The 19,786-nt window shown below is 37.0% G+C and overlaps 1 protein-coding gene across 6 annotated transcripts in view; it reads left to right on the forward strand.

Moving 5' to 3' along the window:
• LOC143027247 (putative tubulin polyglutamylase ttll-15) overlaps positions 1-10,792 on the forward strand; it is a 175,246-nt gene extending 164,454 nt beyond the window's left edge. For all 6 annotated transcript variants that reach the window (XM_076188534.1, XM_076188530.1, XM_076188533.1 and 3 more), the window contains one exon: positions 5,223-10,792. In XM_076188534.1, coding sequence (XP_076044649.1) covers positions 5,223-6,362 — 1,140 coding nt within the window. In that variant the 3' untranslated portion in view covers positions 6,363-10,792. The remainder of the gene's footprint in view (positions 1-5,222) is intronic.
• Positions 10,793-19,786: the final 8,994 nt, after the last annotated feature.

Below are 19,786 nucleotides of genomic sequence, written 5' to 3' on the forward strand. Positions count from 1 at the left end.
TTTAAATGACATGGATGTATATGTTACACCAAGAATTTTTGGGGTGTGTGTGTGTGGTATTAGAGTGTTGTTGATATAGAGATGAGGATAGTATTTGTGTTCTTTTGTCCAGTTGGTGAGAAGTGTTGCTGTAGATTTGGCTGGGGCTATTTTGAGTCTGTAGTAAACCATGTGTTGAGTGTATCAAGGTATGGCTGTATTATTTCTGTGGCTTTGTCTGTGTTACGATGTGTGCATGTGATTGTTATGTTGTCTGCTTAGGAAGACATTTGTATTTCTGTGATGTCTGGTGTAGGTATATCATGCATGTATAGATTAAAGAGTGTGGGGGATAGAACAGAGCCCTGTGGTACTCCATTCTTAATGTTTCTGATGTGTGATGATTGGCCATTATATGACACATAAGCATTTCTGCCTGTCATATAATTGTTATTGTGCATGTTTGTGTTATATATTTTGTTTGTTAGTTTGTGGTGGGGGATAGCATCAAAAGCTTTACTAATGTCTAATGTTGTAAGGAGTGTTCTGTGATGGGGCCTATCTTAGTAGATGCCATCTAATATTCTTTGCATGAGGTTTATTAGAAGAGGGTTTGTGGAGTGTAGGGCCCTAAAACCGTGTTGTGACTTAGCAAGGGGAATATGTGGTGTGATGAGTTGAAGTATGAGGCGTTCAATGATGTATCATGCATGTATAGATTAAAGAGTGTGGGGGATAGAACAGAGCCCTGTGGTACTCCATTCTTAATGTTTCTGATGTGTGATGATTGGCCATTATATGACACATAAGCATTTCTGCCTGTCATATAATTGTTATTGTGCATGTTTGTGTTATATATTTTGTTTGTTAGTTTGTGGTGGGGGATAGCATCAAAAGCTTTACTAATGTCTAATGTTGTAAGGAGTGTTCTGTGATGGGGCCTATCTTAGTAGATGCCATCTAATATTCTTTGCATGAGGTTTATTAGAAGAGGGTTTGTGGAGTGTAGGGCCCTAAAACCGTGTTGTGACTTAGCAAGGGGAATATGTGGTGTGATGAGTTGAAGTATGAGGCGTTCAATGACTTTGGAGGGGGTGCAGAGAAGTGTAATTGGGTGGTGTGATATTGGGATTGTTGGGCTTTATTGGGTTTTGGGATTGTGGTTATTTTCCCATGCTTCCAGATGTCAGGTATAGTGTTGTGTGAATTGATGTAGTTTGCAATGTTTTTGAGTGCATGTATACCTTATGGTCCAATGTATTTTAGGTGGATGTTACTTATGTTGTCAGGGCCACAGGTGGATGGGTGCTTGAGGTTATGTATTATGTGTTTTGTCTGACTGTCTATGAAAGGTGTATAGTCTGAGTCTGTGGGAAAGTCTTTCTTATGTTGAATGGTGTGTCAGTCATCAGGGTGAGAAGTGAAATGGCTTGTCTCTGCAAAACTATTTATGAGTGTGTTTGCTTGTCTGTTTGAGGGTAAATTATCTGTTGTTGTGGTTATTGCTGCGTGAGAGCGTGTTGTGTTACTGTAGGATAGTGTAATGCTGTTGCGTGTTTTGTACAATTTGCTGGTATTTGTTTTGTGATCAAATGTATCTACAAACTTTTGCCAATTTTTTGTTTTTTGTTCATGTATTTTATTGGTAATCTCTGTGTTTAGTGTTTGTATTTGGTCTGCTATGTTTTGAGCGATGGTGTGGGGGTATTGCGTTTAAGTTTATCTCATTGTCTGGTGAGACCTTGGATTTCTGGTGTGAAATTGGGGATTGTGTGATTTTCTGTTGCCTCTAGGGATATATCTCTTGTCTGTATTTTGTATGATTGTATTAAAAGTGTGTAGAGCATTGTTTATGTTTGTGATTGGTGTACTGTTAAGTGTCTCAAAATGTTGTTCTGTCTCTTCAATAAAAGCTTCCCAGTTTGCTCTCTTGTAATTGGTGTATGTGTGTCTGTGGCCAACTGGGGTACATTTTGTTTTGGTGTTGATGATTGGAAGGTGGTCAGATCCCATGGATCTGACCACTCTCCATGAAGTTGTTGGGGTTAGGCAGGGGGAACAGAAGGTGATATCAGGAGAGGAGGGGGTGTAGAGGGCTTGGTGTGGGATATGTGTATGGTTATGTGTGTTGTTCATGATGGTCAGTGAGTCGAGTTGAGTCTGCATATCAAGCCCTCTGTGTCTGGGTTGTCGACACACCAGGCAGACAACTTGGTGTTGAAGTCACCACCCATGATAAGGTTTGGGATTATGGCTAGTTGATTGAGTTGAGGCCTGAAGGTGTTTGGAATTGTGGGAGATGATTGGTGGGGAATGTATATATTAACTATTGTCAGTGTTGATTTGTTGCCTGCACAGATTAGGATAAACTGGATTTCTGTGGTGTTACCTGTGGTAGGGAGGAGGATTTTGGTTGTGGCGCTTGTGTCCACAAAACAGATGGATTGGTGGACCAGGGTGATGAGTCCACCACCATTGCCGTTGGTCCGGTCTTGTCTAGTGGTGGTAAAGTTGTGAAATGTTGGTGTTTTGTGTGAGTGTCTTAGTTTTGCTTCTTGTATGATGGCAACGTGTATGTTGAGTTGTTTGAGGAATTGTTCAAGTTCATGTTTTATTGTGTTGATGTCATCAATGTTGTTTTGTAATATATTGATGTTGTGTGTTCTGTATGTATTGTATATTGCCTTCTGGGGTTGGGGTGTTGATGGGGAAGGTATAGGATCTGGGCTAGAGGGAGGAAAATGTGTGATTGGGGACAAAGGAGGGGGAGGATTGATTGAGGACAAGAGCAAGGGGAGACTGGATGTTACATTTTTTCTGCACTGAGGAATGTTTTTCTGGTGTTCACCCCTCTTATACTATTAGCTGGAGATGTAGAGAGCAATCCTGGGCCCACCACAACATACACATGCCCAACATGCTCCAAACCCATCACTTCGAGCAGACAAAGGGCTCAGTTCAATGCAACATATGCACAAACTGGGCCCACTTCACTTGTACAACACTTGCAAACACAAACACTTGGACATGTTCTACCTGCCCTCCAATAACCTCACTCCCATCTTCCCAACCACAGCCTGCATCCTTGCCCACTTTGAACTGTTGTCTGTATTGCATCAGTGTATTAACATAGTTGTATCTTATGGGAAGGGGAGCTATGCTGGTGTTGTCCTGTCTCTGTATCTCACCATATCTAATCTGCTCTTAAATTCTTTTATTGTTTTTGCACACACTATTGTTTCATCTAGTATGTTTCATACACCCACCACTATGTTGTTTTTTTTTTTTTTTTTGTCTCTTCTATAACTGTCCTTTTTTAGTTTTTTTTTCCATGTCTTGTGTTTCTCTTATCCCAATTTAGTTAGTCATCTCTGACAAGGACTTCCACACCTCTTATAATTCTGTAGATGGTCAACATGTCACCTTTTTCTCTTCTTTGTTCCAGAGTCAGTAGTTCTAGTTTTGACAATCTTTCTTCATATGACATATTTGATAGTGTTGGGGCCATCTTCATAGTTGCTCTCTGGATTCTCTCAATCTTCCTTATATTTTTTTTAGTACTGGATGACCATAGTGTCACTGCATAATCCAATTTAGGCCTTATCAGTGTGACTAGTATTTTCTTTACCATTTCTTCATCCAGGCAAGTAAAAGCCACTTTTATTGATCCTAGCAAGTTATAGATTTTGCTGAAAATTTCGTTTATCTGTTTATCAGGGGAAATATCTTTTATGATGATCACCCTCAGGTCTTTTTCAGATCCCACTTTCTTTACTTCCTTTTCACCAATTTTATATTATCCTGATATTCTTTTTTTTACTTTTTCCAAATTCCATTATGCTACATTTCTTAATGTTGAAGTCCACTTCCTACTTCTGATCCCATTCCCATACCCTGTTCAGATCTCTCTGTAGTGAGTCACAGTCTGTTTCAGTACTCACCTTGACAGTTTTGCATCATCTGTAAAGAAACTCATGTAACATTCCACACCTGCATCCATGTAATTTGTATAGCAAGCATTATTGGAGCCAATACTGATCCTTGTGGAACTCCACTAATTACCTCCTCCCAAGTAAAACTCTTATCTTTGAGAACTACCTTCATTTTTCTTCCATGCAAAAAGTCCTCCATCCATTTCAGTAGTTTACCTTATATCCCTCCTATGGTTTCCATTTGTCTTAATAGTTTTTTGTGAGGGACTTTACCAAATGCTTTCTTTAGATCAAGGATTGCACAAGCAGCCCATCTATTCATTTCTTGTATTATGTCTAGTAGTCTTGAGTAAAAACAGATCAAATTTGTGGTACATAATCTTTCCTGTCTAAATCCAAATTGTCTCGGACTTAGGATATTGCTCTCCTCTAGATGTTTTATCCATCTACATTTTATAACTTTTTCACAAATTTTAGCTGCCATGCTTGTAAAGGAAACTGGTCTGTAATATGTTGGGTCTTCCTTATTTCCTCCTTTATAAATTGGTACAGTGGCAGCATTTTTCCAGTCTTCTGGTATTTTTCCTTCTTTGAGCAAGCAACTTGTTAAGTTATATATTTTGTCTGTTAGTTCTTCTTTACAATCTTTTAATATCCAATTTGCTATTCCATCCAGGCCATGCAATTTTCTGACATCAAGGTTCATTATTTGATCCATTATTTCTTTCCATGTTACTATTTTTTCCCTCAAGGGGAAGGGGATTTTGCTTTTCTCCCTTCATCCCAATGTTGCATTTTTTCTCTAGTGAAAACCAACTTGGAAGTGTTTGCTCATGATTTCAGCCATTTCTGTATCATCTGTGTATACCATATTTCCTTGGTATAGTTTCACTATTTCCTGTTTATTCTTTAGTTTACCATTTACATATCTATAGAATAGTGTTGGACAATTCCTGTGTCACCAGCTCCAAGTGGTGTGGAGAGGAGAGCAGTTGCTGGTTGTAAGCTCTCCATGTGTGAGAAAGTGTAAGAAATACAGTTGAACTTTATAAAAAGAGATCTGTTGCCTAGTTTGGGGACCAAGTATCAGCCCCTCAAGGCTGCACCTCCTAATGGAGGTAAGGGTGTTGACAGGATTTGAAAACGAGCAGCATTGCTTTTCATCTTGCAGTGCCAGCACATGCAGATAACCATTCTTGTTCCCTGATTATAGGTTTTCTGCCTTATGTATAGAATATTCTTTTAGTTTATGTAAACAATGCTTCCTTGAGTAACATTTTGTATCACATTTTCTTTTTCTTTTATCAATAGGTTCGTGTTACAACTCACCATAAATGGAATGAGGAGCACCCAACTATTACTGTGCTACTAACTGCACTTTATGTAGGATGGAAGAATGGGCCCTACACAAACCAGGCTGGCAGTGGGCTCTTTGTAGTGCCCTGCAGTGACCATTCCTCTTTTCCTGAGTTATTAGAGGCAGTACAGATGTTGCGACCTCGAAAAGTTCTACCAATTGTAAAGAAATGGAGTTCCAGTGGATGGTGGGGAGATCCTGGGGCTCCAGACCAAACCATGAAAGCAGATATGACAGTCTTTGATGATTTTTTAACAAAACCTCCACCACCTCCGATCAGAGCTCCAGAGTCTGTGCGCCTTTTTATGATTCGTGGTGGACCAGTGGTCTCTCCCTCAGAACCACGCAAAATAAAGAGGCCTCGAAAGACAACAGTGACCAGACCATCCTTGAGATCATCAGTCCGTGGGGTGTTGTTTACCTCCCCTGATAAGGATTCCTTTCGGCTTTCATCACCATCATCATCTCTTATGCTTTCTTCTAGCACAGCTATTGATGTGTCTAATACAACAGATGTATATAGCTCACTTCTACCTCGTACCTCAGACTTCACTATTCCTGTCCAGCAGACTTCTACTCCAAAGGCCAAGCAAGCACTGTTTCCTCAGTCTACCACAGCCCAAGTTACAGATTCTTTGACCAAAGAAATACATTCATCTGCTCATGGTACTCAACACTTTCAGCCAGCGAGTAAATCAGTGCAGACAGTAATTAAACCTCAGCCAAATGTACAGCTTGCTCTACCATCATCACCATACCCTCAAGTTCAGAGTTCAGTACATGCTTCTGATTCATCATTGCAGGCAGGTTTATTATCTCCTGTATCATGCATCCGCACCACTTCATCTAACATCCAAAGATTACAAGCACAACAGCTAAAAATTTGTCAACCTAACAAGGTTATACAGAGACGGAGACAGATGCTTCAAAAGAGTTTAGCACTGTGCCACAATGTGCTAATTCGACTCAATGGGACAGACATAGAAGATTCCGTTAATGATGAATTATTTATAAAAAATTGTAGGGTGACACGTGAACATCTGTTAATGTTGGGCAATACCTTTTATGAAATGGAGAAGTTGTATGATGACTAACCATGTACAGTATGTGTTTTGTGCAATTTTTATCAGAAAAGTGTGAAAATTAAATCAAGTTGGTAACAATATGTACATTATCTCTATAAGCCATGGATGGAATAGATGCATTTTACTTATGTTTTATACACTACAGATATAAGAATTCATTTGTGTAGATAGATATGTATAGTAGGTAATACTAAGTAGTAGTAAGTAGACAGGAAGGCACTATGAGAGATTTTGCAGATATATGGGATTAGGGGAAAGATGTTAAGAGCAGTCAATATTTTTTATGAGAATAGTAGAGCCTGTGTTAGAATCAGAAATGGAGAGAGCAAGTGGTTTGAGGTAAAGGTGGGACTGTGACAGGGATGTGTCACATTGCCATTACTGTTCAATGTGTACTTGGATGGGGTGGTGCCTAAGGTAAAGGCAAGGGTAGTGGACAGTGGTGCTGGAGATGGTTAAAGAAAATGGAGAAAAGTGGGAGGTGAGCCAGTTGTTATTTGCTCACAACACTGTGATTGTGGCAGGGTCAGAGGAGGATTAACAGAGTGATGGAGTTTGGGAGGATATGAAATAGGAGAAAGTTGAAGGTAAATGTAAGGTGATGATATGTAGAAAGGGAAAGGATAGCAAGTTTGAAGTAAGTCTTAACCACTTCAGTATGAGTCAAATTCTCGCATGCAGCATTGGCTGTCATATGTATAATACAACACACTACTCACACTATAGAATATTACTTGTTCTCCTTTACCCTGAATAATAATAAACACAGAAAACATGATCAAACCAGTTCACAGAAGCCAGGGGTAACTCATGTACAACTACAAAAAAAATATACAATCAAGATGCCAGTGCCGGCATCCTCATGTCCCACTCACATCTCACAATGCCTATGTAGGTGTCATCATACTGAAGTGGTTAAAGGTCAGAGTGCAATAGATGAAGTAATTTTTATAAACCACCCTCTCCCTTTTAGAAATGATCTAATGAACAAACATGAACCCTACGAATCTCATTCCAAAGGTTTAAAGGTTATACACGATTCCCCCATTGCTGCACACACTGGCAAGGAGAAATGTGTTACACAAGCCAGATTGTGCTATTTCTGGTTAACCATGAGGAAGGATATACATGCCTACAATAATGCCTGTCACCCTTGCGCGATTCACAAAGGTCATATCAGTGGTCATGTTCCAATTCTAACTTATCCTACCCCATCTAAACCATTTGACACAGTTGCTTTTGATCTTCTTAAGTTACCACTTACACATATCAGAAACTAACTCTTTGTGTCAACCATTTTTCACAATTCTGTATTCTTTCCCCCCACCAGACAAAACAGCACAACACGTAGCAAAGACACTTGTTGACAAATTCATATGCCCCTTTACTACACCCAAAACTCCGATTTCTGACAATGGGACTGAATTCAACAATGATATTTTTTTGCACATGTAATTACTTTCAAATCAAGAAATGCAACACTACTGCTTATCACCCTAATTCAAATGGCTTAATTGAATGCCAGAATAGAAAGATTCTCAATGCTCTTAGATATCTTGCTTCTGATCTTCACACTTCTTGGGATGAACATGTCCCCATGATTCAAGCTTGTATAAACAGTTCCATTAACAGGTCAATATCAGAATCTCCTCATTTTGTCCTCTTTGGCTCGGACAAAAGGCTCCCATGTGATCTTTCAAAATTACCTCCCCTTAACAATTTTAATGATTATGTCAAGGTCAAAGCAGCAAATTTCAAAAATCTTTTCAAAAGAATACATAGTCTTCATCATAGGACAAAATGGTGCATTTGCATAACAAATCAGCCAGAACTTGTACCTCTGAAATTGGAGACAGTTGTGTAATGCATATTTGCAAATGAAGGTTTCTGAAGGAGACCAGAAATACCTTGTTATTTCAACTGAAAAGGGATTGTTTAAATACAAAAGACTACCTTTTGGACTGGCATCAGTGCCGGAAATTTTTCAAAGGTACATATCACAGTTAAGTGATATTGATGGTTTAATTCTTTATTTAGATGACATCCTTATATGTGCCAAGTCGAGAGAAGACCAAAGTAATAAAGTTAAGCTTGTTTTGAATAAATTGGCTGAAGCTAATGTCAAGTTTAATCTGGAAAAATGCGAGTTTAATAAAACTGTCATTGATTTCCTTGGCTATGTAATTTCTGGAGAAGGCTTATCTCCATCTCCAAATAAGGTTAAAGCTATTCGGGATGCTCCTGTACCAGAAAACTCGCATGAGCTACAGTCATTTCTTGGATTAGTCACACACTATAGTAGATTTATCCCTAAGTTTTCTGAAATTTTGTCACCACCCTATGATTTAACAAAAAGCAATGTCAAGTTTGTATGGTCAAACCAGTGCCAAGTAGCTTATCATGTCATTAAAGAAGCTTTATGTAAATCTAATGTTTTATCATGCTTTACTGGAAAGTCAAAATTGATTCTAGAATATGATGCTTCTCCAGTAGGTGTAGGGTGTGTATTGATACAGGTTGAAAATAATGTTGAAAAACCTATTGCATTTGCTAGTAAAAAACTTCTGCTGAGAAAAATTACTTGCAGACGGACCGGGAAGGGCGAGCATTAGTGTTTGGTGTCACAAAGTTTCAATACTATCTATTAGGTAGGAATTTTGAGTTGAGAACAGATCATAAACCACTGCTTGGATTATTTGGAAAAAAACAAAGCAATTCCAATAAATTTAAATGCAAGATTAATCAGGTGGTCTGTTCTGTTGTCACAATATATCTATGATCTTGTTCATAAAAGTGGTAAAACCAATGTGGTTGCTGATGCTTTGAGTAGGTTACCTATTGATGATTGTATCAATTCAGGTACACCACCAGAATATGTGAAACTTATAGAAAATTTCAATGCTTTTAACTTTTCTTTTGAAGCTGTGCAGAAAATGACAAAAGCAGACCCTGTACTGAGTAAATTAATTTCTCAGGTAAAATTTGGATGGACTAACAACTCAGATGTTTGTAGAGAATATTCTCATGTTAAAAATGATTTATCAATTAAGGGTATTGTTCTATTTAAAAATAGAGTTATTGTTCCATCTGCCTTAAGAGCTAAAGTGTTAGAGCTACTACATTCCAGTCATAATGGAATTGTGGCAATGAAAACTGAAGCCAGAGAAAACATTTGGTGGCCCATGCTTTCTGATAATATTGAAGAGCTTGCCAAGAGTTGTAATGAATGTAGTGTTAGAAATAATCAAGTTTCTTCTAGCAAATTGATGTGGAATTTTGCTAGTAAGCATTGGAGTAGGATTCACATTGATTATTGTGGACCAATAGAAAATAAGTATTTTTTTTATCTTAGTAGATTCTTATTCTAAGTTTATTGATGTTCAATATACTTCAAGCATGACAAGTGCTAATACTATGGAATTTTTAAGAAAAAGCTTTGCTAATTTTGGTATTCCTGATGTCATTGTTTCAGATAATGCTGCTTATTTTGTTTCTGCTGATATCAAAGAGTTTTATGAAAGGAATGGAATAAAACTAATCAATCCAGCTCCCTTTCGCCCAGCATATAATGGATTAGCGGAGAGATATGTTAAAAGTTTTAAACAGGGAATGCTAAAATATCACAGTGGATCAATTAACACAAGAGTTAGTAGGTTTCTGTATAACAATAGGAGAACCATTCATTCAGGTACAAAAGAAAGCCCTGCAGAAATGATGTTTCACAGAAAATTCAAATCTCCTCTGGACATATGTAAAATGACTAAAACAAAGGAGGAAGAGAATGTGCTAGTTAACAAGAAAAATACTCTTGATTGTGTAGAAAGCAGATTTGAAGCTGGGCAAGCAGTTTTTGTAAAAAACTATTCTAGAGGTGAACCTTGGTTACCAGGCATTATTATTGAGGTTACAGGTGCCAGAAATTATGTTGTAAAAGTGTTAACCGAAAGTGGAGATTTGATTTGGCGTAGACATTGTGATCAATTGAAAGCTAGGTATAATACTATTGAAAATGGAAAATCACCAGTTTCTGCATCTTCTCTGTTTAATTATCAAGTTGAAAATTCATTTACTAAACCAACTATTAGCAGTAATGTTGGAAACAAGGAAACTGTAAATGACTGTGTTAGCAGTGATACCATTTTGCAACCTGCACTTGCCACTGAAGTACTTCCTAATCATAACATTGACAAATCTGTTAATGAACCTTATGTTCCTACTGAGCCTCTATTGAGGTCAAATAGGTCAGTGAAACCTAGTAAAAGGTTAATAGAAACCATATAACATTTTATTTTGTGTAAACCCATCAAAAATAAGAGGGGAGGAATATGTTTAGGTTAATGGCGATATGCGCCTTTTGTTTTTGTTTTGTTAAATGTTGAATTCACGCACTTCCCCGAGTGCCATGATGTAAACAGTATGAAAAATACACCGTGCCGAGATCATATGTTTCCATTCTACCCTTCCGTGTGACAATGAAGAGCAGGGAAACTGATTGGCACATCAAGAAAAGCCAATACATAACGTACTGTCCCCTCACAAACTCACACTACAACTGCAATAGAGGACCATCATCAATCCTCTCCAACACATCCTCCAGTTTCGCTTTCATGCTATAATCTTTGCAATCAAGTGACAACTTCATAAATGTGTATTTTGCCTAGTCACAAACTCACACTACAACTGCAATAGAGGACCATCATCAATCCTCTCCAACACATCCTCCAGTTAACCTTTCGTGCTATAATCTTTACAATCAAGTGACAACTTCATAAATGTGTATTTTTGCCTAGGTGAACAGAAATAATATTTACTTTCACATGCTCATTCAGTTAAGTCTATTTCATTTTATTCATGAGTACTTCCCGATACCACCATTATTCCATCTTCATGCCAAGGTTCTGCAGAAGGCCTTGTATTGTTTCTTATCTTTCATGAGTAACAGTCTCACTGAGGACAGTGAGTAGTAGCTGGCCGAGCATCTGTTATCAACCCCTTTGATCTCCAGCATGCACACATATATCTATTGTAAATGTTTTGTATAAGTAACATATGTAGTCATTACATTATATAAGTGCCCTATACACAATCATATAACCAATTATATATGCGATAATTAAGTAAGGAAGGGCTTGGCTACACACACGCACACAGGGAAGACATAATAGAAAAATGTAAGAATCGGCCAAAACTATCCTATAGATATGTAAGTGGTAAACTGAAAAAATAAACAGGAAATAGTGAAACTACGCCAAGGGAATATAGAATATACAGAAATGACAGAAGTCATGAGCAAACACTTCAAGCAGATTTTCACTAAAGAAAAAATGCAACATCAGGATGAAGGGAAAGAAATGAAATCCCCCCATGAGGGAAACAAGAGTATCACGGAAATAAATAATAGATCAAATAATGAACCTTGGTATCAGGAAATCACATGGCCTGGATGGAATAGCAAATTGGATATTAAAAGAATGTAAAGAACTAACAGACAAAATATATAACATAAGTTGCTCACTCAAAGAAGGAAAAATATCAGCAGACTGGAAAAGTGCTGATATTGTACCAATTTATAAAGGAAATAAGGAAGACCCAACAAATTACAGACCTGTTTCCCTCATAACCATGGTAACTAAAATTTGTGAAAAAGTTATAAAAAGTAGATAGATAAAACATCTGGAGGAGAACAAGATCCTAAATCCAAGACAATTTGGATTTAGACAGGTAAAATCATGTACCACAAATTTGATGTTTTTACTCAAGAATAGTAGACATAATACAAGAAGGGACAGATGGGCTGAGTGTGCATTCCTAGATCCACAATTTTTTTTTATAAAGTCCCTCACAAAAAAAGGAGAAAAATTGAAACCATAGGAGTTAGGGGTGTGCCAATTATTCGGCATGGGCAAGAATCTACTATTTTTTTTTTTTTTTTTTTTAGAAAGTGATTCGGCATCGGCAATATTTTGCCAATGCTAATTCAGTAATTTATCTATTATTCATTATTCTGGTGGTTGCATATGGCCATGCAGCATATTATGAGCTATATGAGGTACCACTACCAAATAATCATTGCTCTATTTTATTTTCACATAACATCACAACCGTAGGGAATGCGGTGGCTAGGAATATACTGTGGTAGCGGTAAACCTACACTGCCGTCTAGTGCCTTAACATTACACGTTTCGAAATAATTATCCAGAGGTGATCAAATCTGCAGATACGAGACCGTACGACCGGAGAAACTCTTAAAATAGCAGCACAAGTCGGAGTAAATGTTGGATAAAAATTATATTAATTTTCAATTTTATTTTTGTATTTTTTTATATATATAAAATTAAACTAAGATAACAATAATTATTATCACTATTTTATTTTCTATTATTTTCATTTTATTTATTTGTTTATTTATTACAGCAGAGTTTCTACAACAGAAATTAAGCGAGAGTAATATGGGAGTAAATCGTTCGGGCGTCCATGGACTCGGTCAATTTTCCCGCTTTATTATAGGTGCGAAAAATCGGCGGACGGATGTACTCCCACTTCACTGCAATTTATAGCCAAACTAATGGTTTATAAATATTTTCTTTATGTATTTTGACAAGTAAATACATTATACATCTTTATGCTTTATGACAATGACAGCTATGACTTTGACTCATGTTTAGATGATTTGCTGTCAAATTCACAATCACATGAGTCAAATTTGGACAAAGTGAAACTTCAAAGACAAAAAAATATAAGAATATTTTCATCTGTTCTGATACTACAAAGCAAAGTTGATAAAGTTTGCTCCCTCCAACTGGAACCACGTGACTCGGATTCCTTGAGTTGGTGCAGAGACAACCACAGTTTACCGTATATCCTAAACTTGGAAAAGTTGCCAATAAAATGCTGTACTCTCCACCATCTTCAGTGGATAATGAACGCCTTTTCAGCATTGGTGGTAATGTCTATACCCCAGACTGCAACCGCTTGACTCCAAAAACAGGGGAAATTTAGATGCTGTTGAACTTCAATTTGCGAATGATTAACTTTGACGATTAATCCATGGAATGCGGATGATTGTGATGGAAGTGGAGGACAGGGATGGGAAGAGCAGGAAGTTTGTAGTAAATTATGTGCCTCCTAAAATGGCTTCGTGGGAAGAGAGAGAACACAAAAATATGTTAGAAGACACAAGGATAACACTAAATAAGATAATGGAAGATGGAGGAAGAATAGTTATGATGGGTGACTTTAATTGTAAAGAAATCTGCCGGGCGGAGATGACAGTGAAGGGTGGAGACGACCTATGGGGAATTGAATATGAGACACCAATAAGTAAAAGTGACCACATATTGGTTGAACTGGAACTAAATGAGGGAAAATACATGGAAAAAACGAACAATATAGAAAGGGAAAATAGATGTATGGGATTTTTTTTATATAAAATAAGAGAATTCTTTCAAAAAGCAGATTGGGAAAGAATACACAAGGACACAACATTAGAAGAGAAACGGAATATTTTGAAGAAAAAAAATTATAAAGGAGTGGAAAAGTATGTTCCAAGACAAAAACAAGAAAAAGGATATGTAAAGTGTTGGTACAACAAAAGATGTAGGGGGTTAAAAGACAAAAGGATTAAGCTTGGATAAAATGGAAAAAAAAGACAAGATACCTGAAACAATGAAAAATATATACTAAATATAGAAATGAACATGTACAAGTGCGCAGAGAAGAAAAGAGAAAATACGAAAAAGATGTCATAGAAAAATGTAAAGATCAACCAAAACTATTTTACATATTTGTAAACAGCAAACTGAAAAACAAACAAGAATTAGAGAAAGTACGACAAAAAGGAGTTGAATACATAGAGGAAATAGAAATGGCAGGAATTATGAACAAGTATTTTAAATCTGTGTTTACAAGAGAGAACATACAACCTAGAGATATCGAGTGGGATGAGAAAGTCCCCCGCCCCCATATGAAAGAGATAGAAGTAACAAGGAATGAAATAATGAAACACTTGAGTAATCTCGATGTCAGAAAATCGCATGAAATGGCAAATTGGATTTTGAGAGATGCAGTAACGAACTAACAGACAAAATACATAGTCTAATAAACAGTTCATTGAAAGAAGGAAAAGTTCCTGAAGATTGGAAAAGAGCAATTGTAGTGCCAATATTTAAAGGGGGAAACAAGGAAGACTCTGCTAACTATAGACTGGTCTCTCTTACAAGTACGGTAGCTAAAATTTGTTAAAGATTTATCAAAATTAGACGGGTAAGGCATTTGAAAAACAAAACAAAAAAACAATGTACTAAATCCAAGGCAATTTGGATTTAGACAAGGACGACCATGCGTCACAAACTTAATGTGTTTCTATTCAAGGCGAATAGATGTAGTACAAGAAAGAGATGGATGGGCTCATTGTGCATTTCTAGACCTGAAAAAGCTTTTGATAAGGTGCCACATAAGAAGTTGCTTAAGAAATTAGAAACTGCAGGAGGAATACAGGACAAACTACTTAAGTGGATGGAAGACTTCTTGCATGAAAGAAAAATGCAAGTGGTGATAAAAGACAAACACTCTAATTGAGATGAAGTGATTAGTGGAGTTCCACAATGAACATTTCTGGCTCCAATAATGTTTGCTACATATATTAATGATATGGATAAAGGAATTGAAAGTTATATGAGCTTCTTTGCGGAAGAAATTAAAAAAGTAGAAAATGAGAAGCACCTGGGAGTCATTATTATGAATAATATGTCCCCTGAGAAACATATAAACAAAATTTTTGGAGAAACTTATAATTTGATAAGAACAAAGTGGCATTTACATACCTGGACGAAGAAATGATGAAGAAAATACTAGTCACTTTGATAAGACCAAGATTGGGGTATGCAGCGACGACGTGGTCACCAAGTACAAAAGAAAAAAAATGTATAACAAAACTTGAAAGAATACAAAGAAAATTACGAAATTGGCACCAACACTCTCAGAACTATCATATGAAGAGAGACTAGCAAAACTTGAGCTACAGACATTAGAGCAAAGAAAAGAGGAGGCTTGATAACTATTTATAGAATCATGAAAGGCATAGAAACGATTGATAGAGAGGATCTAATAAAATGGATGGTAGAGATACAAGAGGACACGGAAAGAAAATCAAGAAAGACAGTTATAGAAGAGACCTGAAAAAGAACAGCTTTCCCCACAGGGTAATAGACGTTTGGAACAAGTTAGATGAAAATGTGTTGTGTGGAAAAACAATACACGAATTTAAAAACAGTCTAGATAAAACGAGATATGAAAACGGGACACCACGAGCATAGCTCCCCTTCCCGTAAAATTCAACTAGGTAAATACACCTAGGAGTGATCATCACAAAGGATATGTCCCCCGACAAACAGATAAACAAAATTGTCAGTTAAACCTATAACTTGCTAAGATCAATAAAATTTGTTTTTACTTAATTGCATGAAGAAATGGTAAAGAAAATACTGGTCATGCTGATAAGTTCAAAATTGGAGTACACAGCTCAACACTATCAAAACTGTCATATGAAGAAAGATTGTCAAAACTAGAATTACCGACTGGAACAAAGAGAAAGAGGTGACTTGTTGACCACGTACAGAATTATGAGAGATATGGAAGTTCTTGATAAAGAAGACTTACTAAATTGGAATAAGAGAAACACAAGAAGACATGGAAGGAAGCTCAAAAAGGACAGTTATAGAAGAGACCTGAAAAAGAACAGCTTTCCTCATAAAGTGGTGGATGTATGGAACATACTAGATGGAACAATAGTGTCTGCAAAAACAATATATGAATTTAAAAGCAAATTAGACATGACGAGATACAGAGATGAGGCACCACCAGCATAACTCCCCTTCCTGTAAGATGATGATGATATAGTTTAAAGTCACAATCTCTCCCTTATCGGGAGGCTAGGATGGTAAGATACAACTAGGTAAATTACAACTAGGTAAATATATGCACACACAAAAGTCTTTAATCCACTATTAGAGTGGATTAAAGACTTTTTGAAGGAAATATACATGAGGACAATAGTAAAGGACAAGATGTCAAGCTGGAGAGCAGTAACGAGCGGAGTTCCACAATGTTCAGTGCTTGCACCGGTAATGCTTCTTGTCTATGTTAATGACATGATGTAAAAAATAACAAGCTATGCCAGCATGTTTACAGATGATGCAAAAATCACGAGAAGAGTGAAAAATGAGGAGGACGGTAGAATATTGAAAAAAAGGTCTAGATACTATTTTTCCATGGAGCCAAGAATGGGAAATGAAATTTAATACCAAAAATACAAAGTACTGGAAATGGGCAATAGCAGGAAAAGGCCATCCTTAAACTATTCCTTGGGAAGTGAACACATTACAAAAGCAAAAAGAGGAGAAATACTTGGAACTGTTGATAAAAGACAACCTGTCACCTGACAGATATATCAGCAGGATTGTGGGAGAGACATATGGACTACTGCGGAAGGTTAAAATGGCGTTCCATTATGTGTATGAAGAGATGATGAAAAAGCTCATCAAAACCCTGGTATGTCCAAGACTGGAATATGCTTCAGTAGTATAGTCCCTACACAAAGTGAAGGATATAAGCAAGATTGAGAGAATACAAAGGGCATCAACCAAACTGATCCCCAGCCTGGCAGATAAACCATACGAGGAATGACTAAAAGTACTGGGTCTGCCAACTATGAAAGACAGAAGAGAAGTAGGTGACATGATTATAGTGTTCAGATCACTAAATGGGATAGATTGCATTGATAGAAGAGATCTCCTAATTAAAGATGGGAGGGCTTTAAGAGGTCATGGAAGTAAATTAAGAAAGACCACATGTCGAAAGGATGTGAAAAAATACAGTTTTCCATATAGATGTATAAATATGTGGAATGGCTTAGGTGATATAGCCCAAGCTCAAACAATGCATGAGTTTAAATCTAAATATGATTATCGGAAATAGATATAGATTAAATTGGAACTATACATGAATTTGAGTTTAGGTTTGTTAGAAAATTAGAGAATAGGAGACAGGACCCAATGAGCATTGTTCCTTTCTTGTATACTACAATTAGGTAAATACAATTAAGTAAATGCACACATACACACCAAAGGCTTCTTACCCCTTATAAGTGAGGTAGCCAAGCCATACACCCACTCCTACCTGTTCCACTCCCATCCACCACCCTTGTTTTCCTCTTAGCTCCTCCTGGATGAAGGGCCATCCCTGTCTCCTGCCCATGGCTAGGGTCAGAAGCAATGCAGCACATCAGCAGGGTTGTTTCATTTGCACAGCGACCCCCTTTCCCCGCCTCCTCATGCAGAAAATAGATAAATCCCTTTGGGCTGCATCAAGATATCATCCACACACAACCATCCTCCATTCATCTTCATCACCCCCACCCTCTCCCTTTCCTGTTCAACAGACATTCTCTTTTTGCTTAAAGCCCCTTTCACCCCATCCATCTATCTCATCCTTGCTCATCCCCTCAAGTTCACTCCATCCATCTCTGCTTTCCACACCTCTTTTGCTATTTTTTTTCACTCATTCTTTCTCTGTCCAAACCATCCTAATAATCTTCCATCAGCCCTATCTACCAGATCTCTTTCTACCCCCAGTCTCCTCTGCACCTCCTCATTTTTCACTGTCTAGCCTTGTGACATTTCCATATTTCTCAGACACTTCATCTCAAACACATAAATTGATCATTTCTGCCTCTCTTAAAATCCAAGTCTGCTCCACACATTATAGGCATATCACTCCATATAATCTCCTCTGTGCATCCATAACCAGATGCCTATTTCTTGTGACACTTTCCAATCCCCTAAGCCATATACTCGCTTCTCTCAATCTACAGTTGACCTCCAGCCCACTTCTCCACATTCCTTCTACATGTGACTCTAAATACTTAAAACTAACTACATCTTCTAGCCTTTCTCCTCTAAGATTTACTTCCAACTTGCTGTCACCCTCTCCCCTTGTACATCTCATCACCTTCCTATTAACCACATTTACTTTTAACTTCCTCCTATCACATACCTTTTCAAACTACATCACTAACTGCTTAAAGGCCCGGCCACACGGTGCCTCATGACTATGGCGGTGTTAGTGGCGCTGTTGATGATTGAAGATCTAAATAAACTACAGCAATGGTCTAAAAAGTGGCTAATGAAATTTAACATTAAGTTGTGCACAAGTTATTTGGAAATTCAACAAAAGTGGATAATGAAAAGGATCTTGGTGTAATTATCACTAATGATCTCAAATCATCTAAGTAGTGTAATTTCACATCAGAGAAGGCAAATAAGATTCTAGGACTCATTTTATAAATCCATCTGTCATTATCAGGTTATATAAATAGTTCATCCACATTTAGAATATGCTGTTCCCATATGGCCACCAAATTTCATTAAAGATATTGACAGATTGGAAAATGGACAACGGCGAGTCACATAACCGATTCCAAATATCAGAGATAAATAATACGAAAATCGACTAAAACATATGAATCTATTTTCCCTAAAAAAATGTAGAGTCAGTGGTGATTTGATACAGGTCTTTAAGGCAACATCAAAAGTGACGAAATTTTCACACCGAATGCGAATCAAACAAAAAATAATGGTCACAAAATGTCAGGAGGTAGAATTAATTTGGAAGTGGGTAGAAACAACTTTGCCAAGTGTGTTGTAAATAAATGGAATAAACCATCTTCAGAGGTAGTGCAATGTATTACAGGTGGAAATTTTAAGATTCATTTAGACAAGCATCTAAGCAATATGCTGTAATGCCTATTTATTTTATTTATTTTATATATATTTTTTATTTATTCATTTTAAGTTATCGTTATTTTGTTTATTATTTGTCATTATCTATTTATTCATTTATCTACTTTTTCCCGCATCTAAAATAAACCATCTGCAGAGGCAGTGCAATGTATTACAGTTGGAAATTCATTTAGACTAGCATCTAAACAATATGCTGTAATGCCTATTTATTTTATTTATTTTTATGTTTTTTTGTTTATTCATTTTAAGTTATTGTTATTTTGTTTATTATTTGTCATTATCTATTTATTCATTTATCAACTTTTTCCCGCATCTGACCTAGTTATGGACCAAAAGGTCTACTATTGGCGTGCTCTTCCTTTGTAATCCTTTGTTTTCAACACAGTGCAGTGCACTGGTGATCTATTTTGAACACTTTCAATTTGATGGGCATGCAGATGTTGTCATTGCTACCTCAGCCTTTGTTGAGGGAGGCTGTACGCGTCACGCTCTCAATATGGCAACTCCTGCTAGCCCAATTGACCGAACGAGAAACACCCAGTATCTTATAGAATTATTAAGCAGCATCCCTGCATATGGAACATCAAGAGCAAGGAGTACATACGCACACATGTGATTACAAGGGAGAATAAAATT

Source organism: Oratosquilla oratoria, chromosome 7 (genome assembly GCF_046742065.1).
Source record: "Oratosquilla oratoria isolate Oo_2021 chromosome 7, ASM4674206v1, whole genome shotgun sequence".
Classification (NCBI taxonomy): domain Eukaryota; kingdom Metazoa; phylum Arthropoda; class Malacostraca; order Stomatopoda; family Squillidae; genus Oratosquilla; species Oratosquilla oratoria.